The sequence below is a fragment of the Ctenopharyngodon idella genome, chromosome 1 (assembly GCF_019924925.1).
Source record: "Ctenopharyngodon idella isolate HZGC_01 chromosome 1, HZGC01, whole genome shotgun sequence".
Taxonomy (NCBI): domain Eukaryota; kingdom Metazoa; phylum Chordata; class Actinopteri; order Cypriniformes; family Xenocyprididae; genus Ctenopharyngodon; species Ctenopharyngodon idella.
Genome location: NC_067220.1, coordinates 23,239,157 through 23,254,861, shown reverse-complemented (window position 1 = coordinate 23,254,861; position 15,705 = coordinate 23,239,157). Strand labels below are relative to the sequence as shown.

The following is a 15,705-nucleotide window of genomic DNA, read 5'->3' as shown; positions in this document are numbered from 1 at the left end:
AGGTGTCATTAGACTAATGAAAAGTAAAGACGATTGGGATAACTGATGTGTGAGTTCTGCTACAGCTGGCCACATGTTTGGCTGGGTGGGAAGATGCTTCAGGCAGGGGTTGAAGGGGAGATCGGGTTGGTGAAATCACCTTGATTCAGTGCAGCGAACCTTTGATGTGCCTGAAGCTGACTTGGCTAGCCCTGAGCAAAGCATATGCCTTAAAAACTTAAATCCAGCTTGACGTACTGAAATCATAACCATATGCAAGAATTCCACCTTCAGAAACACTGTGGCTCCACACAGCCCGTGGACGAGGCATTAGCCAGCGATAACAAAGACCAGGTTAGATGACGGTGGGAGTTTGAGGAGGAGATGGAGGTAAAGGGATGGGTCATAGCACGAACTGGGGAGGGGGGTGTCAGGAGGTATGCGGTGCATAAAAGGTTTGGTTAAGGATCAATTCCAAAATTTCTGAACAGTGCTAGACTACCTAAAATGGAAGTTTCTCAGAAGTGATTAGAGGTAGAGCGAGGTAAAGTGTAGAGCAAGAAAAAATGAGTGAGACTGAAAGGGTTGAATTAAACTGCCTGAAAATACTTGTACTGACCGTACTTTTCAGAACACAGACGGTTGGGGTTCGTCTCATGCATCATGAACAAAATGGCAGTAATCAGTAATATTTTTTTTAATTAAATACTAAGATTGTTGGTATATTATTGTGCTATGTAAATCAGTACCAAAGGATTTATAATGACTTGTCTAAATTAATTGCTGCTCTGCCTGAAACTGATCGTAATGGAAGACTGGTGAGAATTCTGTATTTGAGGAGAGAAAATATGCACTCTGATTCACTTGTAAATTAACTTTTATCATTATTGAAACATTTGAAAAGTCTGTAAAACAAATATATACTTGCAGAAAAAAAAAGAAAATGTACTTTTTGCTAAGACCCCCCAAATTTAATTGCACATTTATTCAGTAATATTTTTTTCGCAGTATATGAATGTTTTCTTTTTGCTTGAGCAAAACGCACTTATGGCACTGAAGGGCTACTGTGTGATGTGTTTTTGTCTGTGTAATGACTGTCAGGCAGCCTGTGGTTGCTGCTTTCTGGGGTTTGTTACCTCCTCTCTTAATCAAATCATGTCTTTTGGCTAGAGGACATCCTTCATTAAATGTATCAGGAAGGGAGCATATTGTGCCTCACTGAAGCACGATGGGTTGTGCCCCCTACAAATTCCTTTGCGCTATGCAAGATGGACCAAGCATACTGCACCCAGATGTCAGGTTTATTTGAATAAAATAGGCTCATTGTGTGGACACCCTGGTCTGTCCCTGAGGGAGAAAAGGGGGAGGCTGGGTAAATGAATGCTGTAGGGGGTTTCAGCGCTGAAGAAAAGTGGAGAGAAGAGGACGGGGCAAGGAAACAGTTCGCTTAGCTTAGCAGTTCCATCTGGCTCTCCTGGAATCTATGTCAGAGTCAGAGAAACTGCTTCTCATAAAAGAGCTACAGGAAGCCAGCGGAAGCTGAATGTTCTACAAGGACAAGAACATTACTGGGAATGTCGCTTAGCCTGGGGCGAATCCACAAGTTGGCTGCCATGGCCCCTTCCTCCACTTTCCCTACTCCTCCTCCTCACTCCCTCTTTCCAAAAGAACAAGAGACAGCCCAGACTGATCGGAATTCCATCTGTTGGGGAGCAGCCAAGTGACAGTGGAGAAATACAGGCATCTGGTCTCCATTTCTGTCAGGCTGGTGTTCCAGCTTACATCTTACAGCTGGGAGAGGATGAGGGAGAGGAGAGGGTGCTGGCAAGGGACTAGAGTGTGCTGGCACTCTTAGGCCTCTCGTCCATTTTTCACACATCACCCCACATCCTAAGAGGAGATGTCTAGAATGATGTACCCCCTCACACACGCACAAGCTCTTTTCTGAAGGGCCCAAGAAGAGTTCATAGTTATCAGCAGTCAAGACTCGGACAACAGATCAGAACAAAAGCAAAAGAACAAAGGAGCACGTGAAGCCAGCAGGCAAGACTTTGGCAGCCAGCACATGCTCAAACATGCACATGTGCATGCTCTTCTACTCCCATTTGAGAGTATACTCCAAACTATTCTCTATTGATCATCATATTCACTCTATGGATCACTCAGACTTCATATCTTGCATTAGTCTTTAATCCTTGCTATTCACAATATCTGAAAAAAAGCAAAACCTCTATGTATAAATGGTACAAACTTATAGGATATTTTTTGGGGGTGGGGCAGAATTGTTGATTTAGATAAGAAAAGAAATACTGCTGAAAAATACAAATATTGTTTGTACCTTTATTTTTATTATAGAGGGCAAATGCATGCAATATACATATATAAAATTTACACAATAATCAAAAATGCACATAAATTCCTTAGTGAAAAAAACCTATACCAACATGTATTTAAAATACAATTTCATACTAAATACAAGTCCATTAACATATTTACTGACATGTCGCTTGAGACTTGAAACTTTATTTGAATCCGCTTTTGTTGTTTTAACAAGGGGAAAAATGGTCGGCGCATTGTCTAAAAGGGTTGTCCCTATTCTCTTAATGAGTAATGGGTGTGGAATTTGCAGAATTTACATGGCGGAATTTGCAAGTAAATTTGCAATCCTTTTCTTTTAATATTTAAAAATGTTTGTGTGCTGCTGTGCGTCCCTGTGTGTGTAACAAGCAGAGTCTATGCGTGTTCTGCACCCGCCTATAGGCGCATATTACTAATGCGCCCTTTAAATAAAAAAAAAAAAAGACCAGGTTTCAGTTGGTCAATGGCGCAGTCTATTTCAGTTGCCTCATAATAGCAACGCTCCAAAAATGCGCCTGAACACACCTCGTTTTCAGACCAGCACGCCCATGAGCGAACAGATGGGTGCAAATGCATTTGCTGTTTAAACAACGTACAGTACCTACGTACCCAGTGTGAAGTAGAGGTCTGCTACCCGACTCGAGCTTGACGGATCCCGTCAGTAACTAAAGAATATATATACAGACACAGTATAGATTTGCGTGCCTTCTGCTGTGTTGTGACCGAAAGAGCGTGAAAGCGAGAGTACAAGAGCAAAATGTGCTTTTTCTCTTTTGTGCCGCAGTGCAGACTGCTGAGGAGGCCACTGTATCTTGATGAAACTGTGTTTGTTTACATGTATTTGTTTACTGATTGTTGCATGCAATCCTAAAATACAGCATATTGCAAAAAGGTTTTTGTTCGGGTTCGGGCTTAAAATGTAATGGCAACGGTCGTGTCGGGTGGGGTTAAACGATCTTGGGTATGAGCCGGGTTCATGCTTCAGTTTAAAGCTCATGCAGACCTCTAGGGTGAACACATTTAAAATTTTGTGTATTTATTGTAGTTATCAATTTTACTTATAATTAACACTTATCAAGACAATATTACACAATAAACACAGTATTACTTTATTTTAAATTATGTTTTTATGTTGTTGTTTTTTTTTATTATTAAATAATTTTTCATTATTTTGCTGTTTTGAATGGTTTGGGATGGTACTGACTGAATTAGTATCACAACTAAATAGTTAATGATATATTTTAAATAATTGCAGTGAATATAAAAGTAGATTAAAACTTCTATGCTTCCAGACAGTTTTTTTGACATTTGCGTTTTCTAAAAAAATTAATTGTGGCTATTGTATTTTTATTAGATTTAATTTATTAGTAACACTTTACAATAAGGTTCATTAGTTAACATTAGTTAACTACATTAGTTAACGTGAACTGATAAAGAACTGCACTCATACAGCATTTATTAATATTTGTTAATGTTCATTTCAACATTTATTAATACATTATTAAAATCTTGTTAACATTAGTTAATGCACTGTGAACTAACAATGAACGGCTGTATTTTCATTAATTGATGTTAATGAAGATTAGTAAATACATTAACAAATGTATTGCTCATGGTTAGTTCATGTTAGTTAATACATTAACTAATGTTTAACCAATGAACCTTATTGTAAAGTGTTACCAATTTATTTTTGTTTCTAACAGATCTGTTGTATTGTAAGTGTGTTTTTTGTTTGTTTTGAAATAATATTTGTCTTTTTTCAGTATTTATTTATTTGGTAAAGATGTAGAGTAGGTATTGACAAAGCATATGACTATTCTGTCATAATTAAAAATACTATTTACTACTCTGAAATAGTGTGTTCCTCACATTAAATAATGTTAATTTTAACTTTTACAATTAGAAAAAATGCATTATTGATTTTGCATTAACTGATTGATATAACATTAATTAATTGATTGATAGGAATGGGAACAGACATATGCTATATTTTCCCTCGTCACAGATGCCTCCAGATGTTTAATAAATTGTTAAGAGAAGAAAAAATTTGAGGAAACGAGATAAAGAAAGTAAAAGGAGAGAGAGATGTACAGTATGGTGTATCTGATAGACAGTGCATCAAGATATCAAGATATCCTCACCAAGAGGAAATCACCATTGTGTGTGTGTGTGTGTGTGTGTGTGTGTGTGTGTGTGTGTGTGTGTGTGTGTGTGTGTGTGTGGTCAAGGTAAAACCTATGTTATGGGGACCAAATATCCCCACAAGCATAGTTAAAAGGATAATTTAAAAAAATGACCTTGTGGGGGAATTTTTGTTTGGTCCCTGTGAAGAAAACAGCTTATAAATCGTACTAAATTATGTTTTTTTTGTTTTTTGTATGCAGAAAGTTTTGTGTGTGTGTGTGTGTGTGTGTGTGTGTGTGTGTGTGTGTGTGTCTGTGTGTGTGTGTGTGTGTGTGTGTGTGTGATCTAGCAGATGATGCACCAGAGAAATGTGTGACAGGCAGCGGGTTTGACTTCTGAGAGAAAGCGTTGTTGACTTATTAGTGGTGACAGGTATGCTATCTAGGAGACAGCTTGACAGTAGACGGAAGGAAATGGAGAGTGCAAAGAGCAGAAGGGGATTATTCATAAACCACAGAGTTTAACAATGACCCACGAACTCTCTCACTCAATAAATAGCAGAGCACATTACACTGCTCTGCCACTGCTCTGCCACATATGTGACTTAATTCCAGACACAAAGTACTTAAAACTGATGGTCTCCAGCTAATTGTCACCCACGCATGGGAAAAATACACACATACAAATCCGAAAACAGTGTTTCTAAGAGTTCAGGTGATGTACATGTATATAAATGAAATGTAATAAATTTTGATACCATTAAAAGAAATCTGATCTATAATTAATGTGTCCTGAAAGTACACACAAATGCACTAGTGTGCGCATGCATACATAAACAATCACTTTGAGTCTTTTCTCATTCTCATTTTTTTTTCTCTTCCACACCTCTTTCTTGTCTTTTTTGCATGAAATATTTATGAGTTTAGAATTAAGATTCTTGCGCACATGCTCCTGCTGGCACCTTCCGTGGGTTGTGACATCATGTGTCAAGGGTCTGATTAACAGTGCTCAACACTCTGTCTCCAGACTGACAGACAGATGAGGTCGAGAAGAGAGCTAGCAGGTAAATAACAAGAAAACAATTCCAAAAAGAAGAACAGACCCAAAACAGACAGTCCAGAGAGAGAGAGAGAGAGAGAGAGAGAAGTGAACTGTCATTAGTACGGTTGCCAGTGCTGAAGTGTTGTGGTCTTTTTTTCTTTGTCAGTCCTGAATCAGAACTCTTACCTGCATTTTGTAAAGAAGAATAGATGCTGGACGGAACAAGGAGAAGTGCAAAATTGATCTGGTCAGTTAATTATATTACTCAGTGTACTTTTCTAAGCATTTTCAGTAATTCATGGTAGATGTGGTGGATACTATGATTTGATAGCAATCAATTCAGTTATCTTTTACAGACTATAAGACAATACTTACTGAACTATAATTATATCAGAGCAGTATCACATACAAATTGAATTCTTTCCAAAATTGGTACTATCAATACTAAGAGCCTGAATGCCTTACGTTTTATACCTATTACCTAAGATGTGGAACAATATTACAAACTAAACACAACAACTGAGTGCCTTTACTTTACTGCAAACCCACAAAAAAATCTGGACACTGCAGAGAGACATTATTTAATTCTCAAATTTCAGACTACATCAGATACAGTGGTCAGTATTTTGCTATGTCATATTTAATGTCTAAAAGATTTTCCGATAAGCCATTGGGGTAGAGCAATGAGTAACACAAACAGACAAGACACAACAAATGACTGTAGAACTGTAAAAAAAAAAAAAAATATATATATATATATATATATAAAAACATAATATATATATAAAACTTCTAACTTCTACAAAGCCTTCTACATCACCTTCCAGTCCAATGATGAGAGAAAAAGTGTGCGAGAGGGAGAGATTTACTCACAGAAGCCATTTCCTCGTACAAGGCCTCAAAACCGCCTTCAAGCTCAGCATGCTGTTCCACTTAGGCATGGTCTCCAAACCAAAGCCATCCACCTCGCTCTGCTATTGGCATCGGACACACAAGGCTAACCACAAGCACATGTTCAGTTGCTCTTAACTAATTCATACAGGAACACTTTGGTTTTGTTTTGAACCCAAAAGCCCTGTACCTTTGATTAAGAAATGTGTCTGATTCCAATTAAAGGAGCAAGAGGGAGGGTGAGCATCATGGTGGTTCTATAGTCTGTTATTTGCTGCAGTCTTGACAGTTTTCTTATCTCTCTCTCTTTCTCCCCTGTATTTATTTAGTTATTTATTCTTTCTATCCTTTTTTTTTTTTTTTTTTTCTTTCTGGGAGAATAGGAACACTATTGAAAACGGATAAACATAACAGAACTAATTTCACAGAACTGAAAATCCATTGTTAATGGGTTATTTTATGCATGGCTTTTAATATTCTTGTTTGGGTATGTAAATATGTTTACATGTTTGTTTTTTTTTGTTTGTTTTTTTTCTCTTTGTTAAGGGTATATGTGTTTCTGAGTGATTGTGTTTTCATTTTTGAAATGACCTCAGGCATGTTATCTACTTAATGCTAAATACAATTTTGTATGTTGATTTGTCTTTTACGCTTTAATTTACCTGTAGTATGTAGCCTCTAACATAATCTCTCAGGGTCCAGCCCAGGCCATGGAGGATGTGCAGAACCTCTTCCTGTTTGAGGACGCTGAACAGACGGTCCAGCAGGATCTTCAACCTCACAGGTACTGCCTGAGTTCCATACAGCATCAGACTGCTAATGTCAAACACCACATTGGACTGCACAATCTCCACCTGCGTTGGGTGGTACAGATGCTGTGTGCTCAGCTTGTCTAGAGCTATAATCACAAAAACAACAAAACACACAATTACAATACAGCTATATTTAATAAGAAAAATCCCCCTGAGCCTGGTTATGGCAATAAAGATTCACACTATATATACACTTTAACCACTATGTACTTTTTTAATATAAGTACAATGTAAAAACATGTATGTACACAATAAATGCATTGTATCCAATTATTAATTAAAAGTTTAGTACATAGAAATTAAAGACACTTAATATAAATTGGGAACCAATTAAGCAGAAATACTTGACCAAAACATCTGTTATCACATGAGCAAACAATGATCAACTTTTTGTTTTAATGCCAAAAGCATATTATACAAGGTTTTGTAACCAAACTATTCAGTAATGTTTTATCAGAAGGCTTATATTTAAATATATGGTCATGCATTACATTGGAAGTGTATTTACATAATGTGTAATGCTAATTTGCTGTATGTGGTTTGCGTGTACTTTTACAGCACTCCTTTTAAATTACAAACCCCATTTCCAGAAAAGTGGGGACATTTTGTAAAATGCGATAAAATCAAGAATCAGTGATTTGTTAATTCTCTCAAACCTCTATTTAACTGACAAAAGTACAAAGAAAAGATTTCCAGTGTTTTCACTGAACAACTATATTGTATTTTGTAAGTATAAACAAATTTTGATTTTGATGGCTGCAACACACTCCAAAAAATTTGGGACAGAGGCATTTTTACCACTGTGTCACATCACCTTTCCTTTTAATTACAATTTTTAATCATGTGGGAATTGAGGATACTAATTGTTGCAATTTTACAAGTGGAATTTTTACACAATCTCGTCTGATACAGGACCTGCTTGATCTGCTCAACAGTTTGTGGTCATCGTTATCTGATTCTCCTTTTCATAATGGGCCATACATTTTCAATAAGAGTCAGATCTGGACTGTAGGCAGGCAGTCAGACACATCCACTCTACGGCGTAGAATGTCTAGAAACCACTTTGATGTAGCTCGTGCAGAATGAGGCCTGGCATTGTCTTTCTACCCAAGAAAGATGTCATCTTGATGGCAGTTTATGTCTCTGTACAATCCAAATATATGCCTCCATCATGTCATCTCAACACAAATGCTAGTCACCCATGCCGTTTGCACTGATGCACCCCCATACCATGACAGATGTTTGCTTTTGCACCAGTCGCTAAAGAAAGTCTGGATGGTCCCTTGTCTTTAGGACTGAAAACTCGATGTCCGTTTTTTCCAAAAACAAGCTGAAACATGGACTCATCTGACCACAGCACACATTTCCACTTGTCTTTTAGACCATCTGAGATGATCTCGGGCCCAGAGAACTCGGCAGCATCTCTGCATAGAACAGATGTGTAGCTTTCTCCTTGTGTAACAGAGATTCAAGTTGCATTTCTTGATGCAGCGTCAGACTGTTAAGTGACAACTGTTTTCCAAAGTACTCCAGAGTCCATGTGGCTATTTGACACAGTAGCATGGCGGTTTCTAATGAAATGCCATCTGAGGGCTCAAAGGTCATGCACATTCACCTGAGGTGCCCTACCTTGCCCTATACAGACTGAGATTTCTCTCGATTCCCTTAATCTTTTTACAATATTATGTATGGTACATGGAGAAAGACATAAATTCATTGCAATCTTGCATTGAGAAATGTGATTTTTCAATTGTTTGACAATTCTCTCATGACATTTGGCACAAAGTGGTGAGCCATGACCCATCTTTTCTTGCAAAGACTGAGAAGCTCTTTTACACCCAAACACGATACCCTCACCTATTACCAATTCACCTGCTAATTGTGGACTGTTTTAAAACAGTGTAGCTTGGATATTATATAATCTTTTCACTTTTATTTTGCTCTGTCCCAACTTTTTTTTGGAGTGGGTTGCAGCCATCAAAATTAAAATTTGTTTATATTCACAAAACACAATTATGTTCGTCAGTGAAAACATTGGAAATCTTTTCTTTGTACTTTCGTCAGTTAAAAAAAAAAAAAAAAAAAAGGTTCAATAGAATTAACAAATCACAGATTGTGTGTGTTTTTTTTTTATTGGATTTTACAAAATGTCAAACTTTTCTGGAAATAGGGTTTGTATTAGTTTACATTACAAACTATCGTAATAAATTACATTACCATGTAAAGTCAAGCATGGACCCATATTGAAATGTACATTTAAAATGTGGAATATTATTAACCTTTTTGTATGTGTGTGTGTGTGTGTGTGTGTGTGTGTGTGAGAGAGAGAGAGAGAGAGAGAGAGAGAGAGAGAGAGAGAGAGAGAGAGAGAGAGAGAGAGAGAGAACTAACACATCGGAGAGAAATCGTAAGTGCTTGTGGTCATGATCAAAGGGCAGAGATATAAATCTTTTATTTTAACAGGTTTTAAATCTACACAAAGCTGGTTGTAACAAGGCACCCACAAAATAAGATAAATGTGTATTGTCTTTTATTTGAAACATATTATTTGAAATATGATGTGTCAACACACACATTCTTACATTTACTGATCTTGTCTAACATCTTCTGTGTGAATGAAATGCATACTCAGCTAATGACAATTCTGTGAAGAAATGACAGTGGCATCAATATAATCTGCTCTTTCTCCTTAACTTTCTCTCTCTCTGATGCTGTCTGTGTGACACCTGTTTTTTTTTTTTTTTTTTGTCCCCCACCCCCTCCTTCAGTCCAGGACTGATTTTTGTGCTGACTAGGTCTTTGCCTGACAACAGACCCAGCTAGACACGAACATAATAAAAAATGAAGAACTACTTGTCAGAATGGCTGCCAACACTACAGACAAAATGAGAAGTCTATGGCAGAGAGGAGTGAAAAGAAGAGGAGGATAGGAAGGATAGCGTCTGACAGATCACAGTGAAATTAAAACTAGGTGAAGGGCCCCTGTGATGGTCCCTTAAGGCCTGTCTCTCTTCCTTTTATCCCAACCCAACAGGTGTTTTCTTTTGTCTCTCTATGAAACCAACTGTCTGTTTCTCCCTCTGTCTTTCCTTATCCCTTTTAACTGTCATCTCTTTCATTTGATGTTTCGGCTACCTTTTGACCTTTCTATGCTTTTTATTTTAAGTATAATGAAATAAGTATATAAGTGAACAGACAGTTATTATTGAATTAAAAACTGTGGGAATGAAGACACAGAAGCATGCAGAGTAGAATGAGAGAATAGGGATGGATATGCGAGTCAGAGCATGTTGTCTGGCTAAAGAGGCAGTTTTATGAGGAGCCATAACTTCACTGGGCTCAAGGGAGAAAGAAGGGGACCAGATAAAAGGACAAATAAAGACAGATCAGATTAAACCCATGCCACTAGGGTTGGGTAAGGTTTTAATATTATCGATTCCGTTTCTGCTTATTGATTCTGATTCTTTTCGATTCCCAGTTTCGATTTCAGTAAGGTAAAAATATTTTGTCAAATATTTATATCAAAGCATATTTATTCTGGGTCTTTTGGCAAAACATTTTGTTGCAGCTGATTTCCATGAAAAAAAAATCAACAGCCTACAAAAAAATCAGCAGCCTATAGAACACTTTTTTTTTTTTTTTTTTTGATTAACAGGACACAGACTGCAGCAGGTTTATTAGGTGCTGTCACTTTAAGACCTCATGCAGCATCCAATATACTGTTACTAGGGATGCACAGAAATGAAAATTCTGGGCTGAAACTGAAAATTCAGGATACAGTTTGCCGAAAACAGAAAATAAGTAATAAATTCAATCAATGAATTATTCAAACTTATTTAATATTCAGCACTCAAATAGCTAAAAATTCAGATGTACAAACATTTAAATTGCACATAAGGCAGTTTTTATATAAAATTTTTAATAACAGAATTGTTTCTCCTCCAGTTTGTTGGTGAAATATAAACATTTAAACAACAATAAACAGTAGTAACTTATTTTCATGAAATATTTATTTAAACATACATTAAATAATGAAGACATCAATAACAGGTTGAGTAAAATAATAATCAATATAAAATTTTCAGTAGCCAAAATTTCAGTGCATCCTTAGCTGTTACACATGCGTTTTAACACACACACACACACACGTGCACACACACATACTAGCCAGCACCAGTGAATGCAAAATCAAGAGTTTACTCGATTACAAAATGTGCTACTAATAAGAAATGTATTTCGCAGAGAGCACAAGTGCTTAACTGAAGAGAGTGCCTCCAGATTTCTTTAAACTGAAGACTATATATATATATATATATATATATAGTTTTTACAATTTAGTTGAATAATTGGATAACCAGTGACAGGCAAAGCAGAATCCTAGTAAAAGTGTTTCATCTGAAAGGCTGACTTATATCTTAAATATATATATATATATATATATATATATATATATATTTTTTTTTATTATTATTTATTTTTTTTTTTTTTTTTTCATATGCCTTTATGCAATAATAGCAACAGTTGAATTTAAATTGAATGATTTCACTCAATTAGCTTATACTGTAGGTTTTAATGAACAGTGAAGATGTCCGAAATGTAGATCTAACTCAAGGAATTACTGAAAAATTTTAATGGCTGAGGCTGTATCCCAACATATTTTTTACTCCACAAATCTAAATTTGTGGGAATCACCACAAATCACTCATTAACAAATAGACTAAACCAAACATTTTTATATTCAATATAATATCAAAGATATTGGAACTATTTTCAAAAAAACACAAAGACATAAATGTGACACCTGTTGTGAAGTAAGGCTGTGGGGTAAGCACATTCACATATTCACATTCATATTCTCAAGTGTCTTATATTATTTTCAGTTGTATTTTTTAAGAACGTTTTAGTTTAATTTATTGTAAAATTTAGTTAAATTTATTGTTTTTTTTTTTTGTTTGTTTTTTGTTTGTTTTTTTGTGTGTGTGTGTGTGTGTGTATGTGTTTTTATCTGCCCAAGGTGAATCCAAGCAGAAGGAGAAGGAGAACCACAGAAGAAGAAGCCGATGGGCTAAAGGGAGACAGCGAAGGTGAGGCCAAGGAACTGGATGGCTATAGCAGAGGAGGAGGGAGAGGAAGGCTGGGCGGGACCATACAAGTCGAAAGAGACTTGGAGTTGGGCTGATTCACTGGCGACGAAGGCGACTTGGAGCTGGGATGATTCACTGGCAATAAAGATGATTTGGAACTAGGCTGAACCAGCAGAGACGAAGACGACTAGGGACTGGATGGGACCAGCAGAGAGTGGAGATCTTGAAACATGATATAATCTAGATCATCAAATAATAATTCTGTGGGAACCCAGCTAATTGCTCACACCTCAGCAATGTGAATGTGTGGGGAGCTCCAATCCATCCCATCGAACTCCACTAAAATACCCTCGATGACGGACTCTGGTGCCAGTTTATGCACCTGGTCACCTGGCTGGGCTCTGGGTCCATGGCAGAGTTGGGGCTGGTGGTGTCCTCCTCAATGGGGCAGACGGTAAATAGAGATCCATAATTGACCAGCACCCACTCCACATACTGTGCAAAACTCCCTTGAGGACCTTCCACGGGTAGGCATGCCCTCGAGCACTCGTTGAGGATGGTGTTGTAGAAGACGCATAGTGAGCGGTCAGGATAGTGGGTGAGGCACGCCAGATCTATAAATTCCCTCGTGTGGTCCTCAAGAGACCCACTGCTCAAGCAGTAACAGGTGTACAGCGGGCATATCCATTTATCCTTTTCTTCTGCTGCTTTAATCTAATCTAGGTTCCACATTTTGTCATGGGCTGTGTGTAGTAAATACAATAACGAGATGCACGATGCCGAATGACCGATGAAACACGAGATTAAATTAACACAGAGAGTGACAGAACACTACACATCTACCATAAACTTTAACATGGAACACTGAACAGAAGAACCGAGGGCTTAAATGCACAGAGACAGGCAATCAAAGAAACAAGGAACAGGTGTGCACAAATGAATGAGTACTTGATGGTGACAATGAACCATTACCTAAAAACTAACAGAACATGACAATGAAACTATTAAACTAAACAAGACATGATAATGAAACTAAAAATGACATGACTGTGACATACATATGAATACCTACAAGCAATATGACCAGGCTGGTTTATACACTCACTGATACTCACCATGAGCAACCCATCCATGCTTGCACTGGTCACATGTCCGCAGGTGGATTTTTCCAGGCTGGAAACACTCACATGTGCAGTTTACCAGAGTACAGCGAATGGCCTGAAAATGCACAAGCAAATAATCATCATTTAAAGATGTTAAAACTGTTATATTTTAAATGATATCAATAGATGTGATTATTAGCCAATGCAGCCCTTTCTGATTCATTAGTGCATATAACAAATTAACTGTTTAATTTGTTAAATTATGCAATCTTTCTGTTAAAGGGCACCTATTATGCCCCTTTTTACAAGTCTCTGATGTCCCCAGAGTGTGTATGTGAAGTTTTTGCTCAAAATACCCACAGATGGGATATTTTTATAGCATGTTAAAATTGCCACTTTTGGGGGGTGAGCAAAAATGTGCCGTTTTAGTGCATGTCCCTTTAAATTGCAAATGAGCTGCTGCTCCCGCCTAAGAGGGAGGAGCTTCAAAAGCTCATTCTCTGGTGTCAGGAGTCAGGATGCACTAATGCTGCCTTCACGTGCTCTCTGAATTATTGTAAATACGAGTTTCCTAGGTAAAAATTGCACATGAACGCCCTCCCATTTAGAAACTTAAATGCCATGAGCTCGTAATCACAACTTCAGAAGTGGGAATTATCAAATTTCCAATAGCACGTGAAGGCAGCATAATAATGTCAGAAACTGTCAGTAAGTGTGAACCCGAACCGGATTCAGACAATAATGCCTACAGAGCCAGAGAATATATGTTGCATGGATATAGAACAAGTATAGTTTAGTTTAGTTTAATTAGTTATAAATCATGTTGTCATCTTGCTTTTATCCAATATTAGTACAGGCCTGTTATAGCGGACCCAATCCAAATGATGGCCATAACTTTACTGATGAGTTTTATGACGTTTATTGTACTTCACACAAAAGATGAAGCGTCCGTTTTCACTCCAGAAATAAAACACAGTGCATGGTTTTTCCTGCATAAAGAATTACGAGGCAGCCGCCTCTGGCTGTCAACAAAACTCAAACAGGCAGTCACTTGCTCAGATACTTCTTTTGCAGTGGTGTAGTCTAGTTTTTTGTAGTGAGTATACTGTGATTTTTCCCTCCCAGCCTCATCCCAGAGGGACACCCCATAAGCACCATCACACTCACTAATGCATAGGATGCATCTGATCTAGGCTACATGTCATTGAAAGCATTCTGAAAGGCTGCTTATGTGTGTGTTATCAACATGTCAATTTATTATAAGCAACACAAGACTTTAACAGCCAATGACATTTACAGATGGAGAGACTGGACTGATTTTCTACTGTTTAGTGTCAATCACCATCTAACTCAGCAAGTTAAGCTCTACATTTAGCCTGAGATGTTATATGAATATGGTCCCTGGAGCATAGGTTTTATCAGCTGGCAATTTTCAATGCACATTTAAAGGTGCCCTAGAATTGACATTTTACAAGATGTAATATAAGTCTAAGGTGTCCCCAGAATGTGTCTGTAAAGTTTCAGCTCAAAATACCCCATAGATTTTTTATTATACCATGTTTTAACTGCCTATTTTGGGGTGGCATAAAAAATGCTCTGATTTGGGGTGTGCACACCTTTAAATGCTCGTGCTCCCCGTCCCCAAGCTCGCGACTCCAATAAACATTGCATAAACAATACTGAAATTCACAATATAACTCTCAAAATGGATCTTTACAAAATTTTTGTGATGCAGTATATCAGATCACGTAAGTATGGCATGTATTTTGTGGATGTTTGCTAACATTTGATTCTGAATGAGATTGATAGTGCCGCACGGCTAACGTGGCTAAAGCTACACACCTTTGGAGAAACTCAATAAGAATGAAGACGCGTTTATGAATTATACAGACTACAAACGTTTTCGGGTTAAAAATGAAAATAACGACATGGCTCTGGTCTCCGTGAATACAGTAAGGAACATGATGAAACAAATGTGGTAACTTTAACCACATTTAATAGTACATTAGCAACATGCTAATGAAACATTTAGAAAGACAATTTACAAATGTCACTAAATATATCATGATATCATGGATCATAAACAGTTTTTATGGACCCATCTGCCATTTTCGCTATTGTCATTGCTCGCATGCTTCACAGTACCTGCAGAACGTCTGATGATTCAGCTATGCAGCTCCACAACGTTAATACTCCCTTATGAAAAAGAAGTATACTTCAAGTTCATTTTATCAAGTATATCTAAGTAAAGTTCAAGTATATTTTTTAAGTATACTTTATGTAGAAAGTATACTAGTATCAATTTACTAGTAG

At 37.2% G+C, this 15,705-nt stretch overlaps 1 protein-coding gene across 5 annotated transcripts in view; it reads right to left on the bottom strand.

Annotated features, from left to right (window-relative positions):
* Nucleotides 1–15,705, bottom strand: part of bnc2 (basonuclin 2) — a 230,218-nt gene that overhangs the window by 64,844 nt on the left and 149,669 nt on the right. For all 5 annotated transcript variants that reach the window (XM_051896193.1, XM_051896201.1, XM_051896184.1 and 2 more), the window contains 2 exons: nt 13,405–13,507; nt 7,056–7,291 (listed from right to left, as the gene is read on the bottom strand). In XM_051896193.1, coding sequence (XP_051752153.1) covers nt 7,056–7,291; nt 13,405–13,507 — 339 coding nt within the window. The remainder of the gene's footprint in view (nt 1–7,055; nt 7,292–13,404; nt 13,508–15,705) is intronic.